The sequence below is a fragment of the Carcharhinus amblyrhynchos genome, chromosome 31 (genome assembly GCF_965287045.1).
Source record: "Carcharhinus amblyrhynchos chromosome 31, sCarAmb.v2.hapA, whole genome shotgun sequence".
Lineage (NCBI taxonomy): Eukaryota > Metazoa > Chordata > Chondrichthyes > Carcharhiniformes > Carcharhinidae > Carcharhinus > Carcharhinus amblyrhynchos.
Window position 1 is genome coordinate 15,681,592 of NC_137354.1, and position 7,999 is coordinate 15,689,590.

The 7,999-nt window shown below is 45.5% G+C and overlaps 1 protein-coding gene across 3 annotated transcripts in view; it reads right to left on the reverse strand.

The window, feature by feature from the left end:
* Window positions 1-7,999, reverse strand: part of fuom (fucose mutarotase) — a 144,260-nt gene that overhangs the window by 18,406 nt on the left and 117,855 nt on the right. The window contains exon 6 of one of the 3 annotated variants that reach the window (XM_080215626.1): window positions 7,266-7,288. The exons of the other annotated variants lie outside the window; for them this stretch is intronic. Coding sequence (XP_080071752.1) covers window positions 7,285-7,288 — 4 coding nt within the window. The 3' untranslated portion in view covers window positions 7,266-7,284. Of the gene's footprint in view, window positions 1-7,265; window positions 7,289-7,999 lie in introns of those variants that run through there. 3 annotated transcript variants of the gene reach the window in all.

The following is a 7,999-nucleotide window of genomic DNA, read 5'->3' on the forward strand; positions in this document are numbered from 1 at the left end:
CAGCCCCACACATTTACCCTGCTAATACCCCTGACACTAGGGTCAATTTAGCATGGCCAATCCGCCTAACCCGCACATCTTTGGACTGTGGGAGGAAACCGGAGCACCCAGAGGAAACCCACTCCGACATGGGGAGAATGTGCAAACTCCACACAGACAGTGACCCAAGTCCAATATCGAACTCGGGTCCCTGTGCCACCGTGCCATTTTACATCATACAAAGCATTTCTTTTGCACCTAATCGGATCTTCCACCCAGTGTTGGATAGGGAACATAATTGCTCCCAGAGGCTTGGAGGCACCATACACAAGCTCTAGCCTAAAACATTGTCATCTTTGATTGTTGAAAGTGTGAGTATGCAGAAAGGGACAAATACTCAAATAGTTCAAGGAACACATATCCTCTACCTCCATCCCAATAAATGAATAACCCCGATAATTAATTACGTATTAGTTCCAACGGCATTCTGTAATAATTGGCATTAATTTAGCACTGAAAATGAAATAATTTATATCCATAGGGAGTTGGAACCACATTGGTTAATCGATCAATTCAAATAAGAAGTTTTAAATTAAGAGCTCGCTATCTTGGTGGAACTTAGAAATTGGATGATTTAAATGATGAAACTCAATTAGTTTGTGTAAAATCAGTCCCTGATCAGATTGCATTACAAAGTACAGAAAATGTAAGGGGTTATGTCGCATTCACTACTTTAGTGCCATTATCCATTAGAGATAATTGAGTTAAATTCGTGCCTTGTTTAGGGCGTGCAATAACTCCAGTGAAAGATATTGAATTGTCTGAGTTTGTGTCGATAATGTGCTATTCACAGCCCTCCAATTTGAATGTGCTCATCCCTGTCTACAGTCTCCTGAGAATCTTTTTCCCAAGCTGGGAAATCGGAACAATCACACAGGAATGTAGGAGTGGTAACTGTATCCACACCATAAACACTAGCTTCGCAGTAAATACCTTCCACTCACTGACAGCAGCCATTCATTGCTTCGAGGAGATCACTAAGAGTTTTCATCACGAGACAATTATGTCATGCTGTCTGGCTCAAATCTATCAAATACATCCTTTATGCGTGTTACATTATTGAGTGGTCCAGTCTGTACCAACGTTGAAGACAAGCTGAGATGAATTAAGTAACGGCAGTTAGATGGTACCAAGTTGGGTTTGTGAAGCCTATAATTTCTCATAGGAAAGGAAGACTGAGGGTGAAACACAGTTCCCCAGGTTGGCGGCTCTGGGAAAGTCATATAAATAATTCTGCTGCGTTAATTCGAAGTCTAAAAGACCAGTGTGCATTAGGCAGCTCCCATAATTTTCAGTGATAACTTCAGTTACTCTATCCAAGAGATTAGTTGCAAAATGAGTTTATCCAGGTCTTTTTTTAGACTAAAGGATGAGATCATTTAGTTTATTTGTTCATAATTTCTGGGCTTGACTGGCCCCCATTATTATTGCCCTTCGTTATTTGCCCTGGCACTGTGAGGCAGCAGTGCTAACCACTGTGACACTGTGCCATTGTGCCACCTCAAGCTCTAATCAGCTAGAGTCCAAATTGGAATCAGGGGAAACATGCCTTGGAAAAGGTGGTGGCGAACCACCTTCTTGAACGGTTGCAGTCTGTGTAATGGAAGTTCAGCACTATTAGGAGGGATGTTCCGGGATTTTGACCTACTGTCAATGAAGGAGGGCTGTAAATTTCTAAGGACTGTACTTGACTTGGAGGGAAACATACAGATGGTGACGTTTCCTTATGCATTTAGCCCTTGTCCTCCAAGCTTTGTATTAGTCGTGGGTTACAAGATGCTGTCTTACTTATTTATTCATGTCACAAGTAGGCTTACATTAACACTGCAATGAAGTTACTGTGAAAATCCCCCAGCCGCCACACTCTAGTGCCTGTCCGGACACACTGAGGATAAATTTAGCATGGGCGGTGCACCTAACCAGCAGCCCTTTCAGACTGTGGGAGGGAACCGGAGGACCTGGAGGAAACCCACACAGATACAGGGAGAACGTGCAGACTCTGCACAGACAGTGACCCAAGCCGGGAATCGAAGCCAGGTCCCTGGCGCTGCAAGGCTAACCCACTGTGCCACCATGCCCCCCCTAGGGCAAGGATCATTGGTGCTTTGCTACAATGCATCCTTTAGATGGCCTACATTGCAGCACTGATGGTGGAGGTAGAGAATGCTTAAAATGCTGGAATGGGGTTATAGCCAAGCAGGCAGCTCTGGCTTGGATGGTGTTGAGCTACTTGGGTGTTGTCGGAGCCACACTTATCCAGGCAAAGTGGAGAGTATTCCAGCACACTCCTGACTTGTGCCTTGTAGATGGTGGACAGTCTCTAAGGAGTCAGGAGGTGAGTTACCCACCATAGGAATCCCAATCTCTGAACTGCTGTTGTTGCCACAGTATTTACTAGCTCCATTTCGGGTCAACGGTAACCCCCCATGGATGTTGATAGTGGTGGAGTCGGTGATGATAGTGCCATTGAATGCCAAAGGCAGACAGTTAGATCCTCTCTTGTTGAAGATGGTCATTGCCGAGCACTGGGGTGGCACAAATGTTACTTGCTGCTTACCATTATAAGTCTTGCTGCATGCGGATGCAGACTGTTCCATTATCTGACAAGTTGTGAACGGTGCTGAACATTGTGCAATCATCAGTGAACATCCCCTTATGTTGGAAGGTCATTGGTGAAGCAGCTGAAGATGGTTGGATCTAGGACACTACCCTCAGCTACTTCCAGACTGGTGCCTTTGGATTGAGATGATTGTCCTCCAAGAACCACAACCACCTGCCTTTGTGACTGCATATCCAGTGATACGTTTCCCCTCATTCCAATATGGACTCCAGCTGATTCGAGCTTTTTGATGCCACACCCAGCCAAACGCTGCCCTGATATTCACCTCTGAAATCCAACTGGGTGTCTAAAGAGGTCTGGAGCTGGGCGGTGCTGGGAGAATTGAAACTCCGCAGTGGTGAGTAGTTAATTGGAAAGTACCCTCTGATGGCAGAGCTGATGACACCTCCCATCACGTTGCTGACAATTGAGAGTGGACAAAGGGAGAGAGGTGTTCACACTGGTTTTGTCCCACGTTTGGCGGGCCATTTCCAGCTATTTCACCTTCAAATCATAGAATCCCTACAGTGCAGAAGGAGGCTATTTGGCCCATCGAGACTGCACTGACTCTCTGACAAAGCATCCTATCCAGGCCGTATCTCTGTGAGCCCACACATTTACCCCGCTAATCCCTCTAACCTACACATCCTGGGACACTAAGGGACAATTTAGCATGGCCAATCCACCTAACCTGCAGATCTTTGGACTGTGTGAGGAAGCCAGACTCCCTGAGGAAACCCACGCAGACACGAGGAGAATGTGCAAACTCCACACAGACAATCACCCGAGGCTGGAATTGAACCCGGGTGCCTGGTGCTGTGAGGCAGCAGTGCTAACCACTGTGCCACCCATCCCCTTGTCCACCTTGTCCTGAGCAACAGGACCAGGGAACACGGCCTCTGTTTGAAGGCCGGGGACTGGTGAGGGTAACTTCAAAACCAATCTGTAGAAGTCAGAATTTTACGAGGGGGTTTGTGATCCTGACCTTAGGGTGAGACGAGGGTTCTGAGTACCAGGACTGCATCCTCAATGTGGCAATTGCCAGCCTCTTAATTGGCCACTATCGAGTTAAGGACAGCTCCCGAAATGTAAAATTCTCAGGCACAGAACAAGGTCACTTGGTTCCTCATGGTCTGGGCTGACTTCTTGGCAGAGTAACTTAAAACTGACCGCTGTATCCGCTCAAAATCACCCAGCTACACTGGCCAGGATACGTCGCTGAGCCAGCTGGGCTCAGGGCTGACCTGGGAACATCTGGTTTGTCAGGACACAACTGGGAAACCGCGGTTCGCAGCTGAACCGTCCTACAGGTTCAACTAGTAAACCTCAGCAGCAAGATCGGGGGTGCAGGGGAGGGCGGGAGGGGGGAAGGGGTCCGGTGGAGGGAAGGGGGGTGCGGAGTGAAGATGGGAGAGGGGGTGGCTGGTGCTAAAAAAAAATCAAGGTAACTGGCACCAGACAAGTTTTTAAAAATGGATAAAAATGAGTGCGGGAGGAGGGGGTCTCTCCGCGGGGAGATTGTAGGCTCCATGAAGCTGCTTTCGCTGCCCTCTGACCCCTCTTTCCACCATTAAACCTGGGCCGACACTCAGCAAAATGGCCACCAGATGGATACTCAATCATGGCAATCGGTTTGCCTGTTTCCCAGAATTGGGCCATCTCTCGGCATCATGTACTGTCAACGGGAAAATATTGTGGTGATGGGACCTCCAGCAGAGAGAGCTGCCCCGACCTGGCTCCCCACAACTTTACCGGCTGCCCCCATCTCCCGAGGGACAGCAATGAGCAAGCGGTGAATCTCTGAAACAGGTTCCTCAGGAGGATGGTGCAGGTAGCTAGTTTTTACAAAGCCAAATTTGGTAGATTTAGAAAATAACAACTTGGGAATGCAGAATACCAGTGATTTGAGACACATGATGTGATAAGTCTAATATCCCTGACAGGAACTTGGATCCATAGCTTCCAAAGCGATTTACCACCGCTGTTCTCCTCACTTCATATCTGGGTCTGTTATAGACTCATTTATAGACAGTTGTTGCCATGAGTCACACTTACCAGTATGATAAAAGGTGACCTAAATGGATCGGCTCATCTTTATCTCAGTCTAGCAGTTCCCATGGTTCTTTAGAAATATAATTCAAGGAATGTAGGCATTGTTAACTAGGCCAGAATTTATTACCTATCCCTAACTGACCCAGGCCATTTCAGACAGCAGTTAAGAGTCACCCACAACACTCGACGCCATCCAGGACAAAGCAGCCCTCCTAACAAACATCCACTTCCTCCACCACTGATGCTCAATAGCAGCAGTGTGTACGATCTACAAGATGTACCACAGCAATTCACCAAAGATCCTTAGGCAGCACCTTCCAAACCCATGACCGCTTCCATCTAGAAGGACAAAAGCAGCCAATACATGGGAACACCTACATGCAAGTTCCCCTCCAAGCCACTCACTATCCTGACTTGGAAATATATCGCCGTTCCTTCACAATCGCTGGGTCAAAATCCTGGAATTTCCTCCCTAACATATTGTGGGTCAACCCATAGCACGTGGACTGCAGCGATTCAAGAAGGCAGCTCACCACCACCTTCTCAAGGGTAAACTAAGGATGGGCAATAAATGTTGGCCCAGCCAGCAACACCCATGTCCCAAGAATGAATAAAAAAAATGTAGGCCAGACCAGGTAAGGATGGCAGATTTCCTTCCTTGAAAGGTATTAACGAACAAAATGGATTTTAACAACAATGGTTTCAGGTCATCATTACACTTTTAATTCCAGATTTTCTGCTGAATTCAAATTTCACCATGGTGGGGTTTGAACCCAGTTCCCAGAACATTACTCTGAGTCACTAGATTAGTAGTCGAGTGATGATATGACTACCTCCTCTTGGGATGAAGGATAAATTGTAGCCACAAATATTTGGTGCAACATGTACTATATTTCAAGAATGTTTAGTTCCTTTAATCACTTGTTTCTGTTGGTTCAATTCTCTGCATGAGCCCCTGCAGGAACTACTTGCCAGTTCTATTTATAGAGTGGACGTTTACAGCCTCGCTCGTCCTGAAATCATAAAACCCCACCCGAGCTCAATAGACCTTCCCATGGTGAGCGGGATGGTAAAATTCTGGCCACAGAATCATAAACATAACTTGTGGACAACAATTTCGCAAAAAAAACAGGGAGAAAGTTCTTATGACTTCCTAAGTCCTCACGAGAGACTTAACCCAATAGTCTTGTAGGATTTGTTTCTATGTTGAAATATCACTCATCGTTGGTCACCTTGTTCAAGGGTGAATTCATTTCACGTGAAAAAGCAAAATAGTTCAGAGAACAACTGGTAAGTGGGACTGTTTGGCATTATAATTTATTGAAATCAACTGTTCCACTACTTCTCAGGGTAATTATTCCACACAGTAACAGTGACTGACTCAGACAGTGAAATTGTTCTATAATTTGGGCCATAGTGCAGTGTGCTGCTGTGATTCATCCACCCTGCAGTGCATGCACCATATTCCATCTTTGTTAATAAGCACACATGTAGCCCTCTTTCTCGTTCAATACGGTTAAAAATTGCATCGACCTGGTTAGTGCTATGTAGCATGTCATGCATACCAAACGGCACGGTGTTCCACTGAGAGACAAGCAACAAACATGTTACTTCATTAGTCCCTCATTACTCACCGAACCTGCGTGTTGAATAAAAGCCCATGCAGTTCCTAAGGTGACCTCTCAACAAGTAATTAACTTTATTTTTCCATTCTGTGTTACTAGCCTTTAATAGACATTGCCCCTTGGGAAGGCGACGCTGGGCTTTCTTGATCAGTCCAGCTTATTTTCAGCGAGCATTTTGAGCTCCCCCACCAAGATGACTCCAAGCACCCTGGACATTTCCTCCTCCACCTTATTTCATCAGGAGAAAGATACAAAATTCTGAGGTCACTGTAATGACTTCAATCAGGGCATTGAGGTTGGCCTATTGGAGTATGAACTCCCTGATAATGGATCCAATTAATGGGTCAATCAGGAAGTCTTTTCCTTGTATTTAACCAGGCGTGTCTGTTCCTCTGGCGCTCCCGGAGGTAGATTGCTAATTGCTAGCACTCTGTGTACTGCAGATGGAGTTTGTAAATAAAGGGACTCTGGTGAAGAGACTTCTGCCTCCGAAGACTTATTACAGTCACGTACCGACCGATGACAATCTCCTTCGTTTTGCTGACATTGAGGGAGAGATTATTATCATTGCACCAGTTCCCCAGATTCTCTATCTCACTGCTGCTCTCTGTCTAGTTATTGTTTGAGATCCGACCCACTATGTGGTATCATTAGCAAACTTGAAAATCATTATTGATCATCACTGAGTTGGAGGGGAAATTGGCCAGTCAGAGGTGTATAAGGAGTATGGTAAGGTGTTAAGGACATAGCCTTGTATCCGTCTTTTATCAATATGTTTGCCATGAACCTGGAATCTCTGTAAAACTGTAATTTAAAATGAGGCTTTTTCCTCAATCATGCCAACATGAATTTGTCTCTGTCACCTCACTTCATCCTGGAGGCTGCTGACTGTCTTTTCCCTGCTCCACGTCTGTTGTTGTACTGATTTGATTGCAATGAAGACTGTGTTGAAGACAATTTCTCAAAAGCTCATCTGAAGTCAGGGTAAAAGGGAAATAAGTCAAGGCGATATGACATAAATATTTGTAAATACAGATTTCCGACTCAGTATTCACTCTTGTTGGCTTAGTGTAACTTTTCAAAAACAGATTCTGGAATAATTTTGATTCTCTGAATTATCCCATTTGTTATCACAAACTGGGGAAGAAACATTGCCTTAATAGAATCATCGAATCCCCGCATTGCCGAAGAGGCCATTCGGCCCATCAAGAAGGCCCATCAGCCCTCCAAAAGAGTACCGTATTTAAATTCAATGTCCCCACCCTAACCCTATGCATTTGGCATGGCCAATCCACCTAACCTGCACATCTTTCAGGAGGAATCCAGAGCAAACCCATGCAGATATGAAAAGACTCTGTACAGACAGTGACCCAAGCCAGAATTGAACCTGGGTCCCTGTAGCTACGAGGCAGCAGTGCTAACCACTGTGCTACCGGGCTGCCCTTAAATTTTAAATTGGTGGCCCTTGATTCCTCAACCGAAGGAAACAGTTTTCCTTTATTCACCCTACAAAAGCTGTTTGTAATGTCTTTAAAAACATTGTTAAATTTCCTCTTTGCCTTCTCTGCTCCCTGTATGTAATCCCTGTAACCAGCATCTCTCCTCATAACTCTGTTCCCCGTTACCAGGTTCATCCAGGTGAACATTTGCTGCACATTTTCTATACTTTCATGTCCTTTCCGCA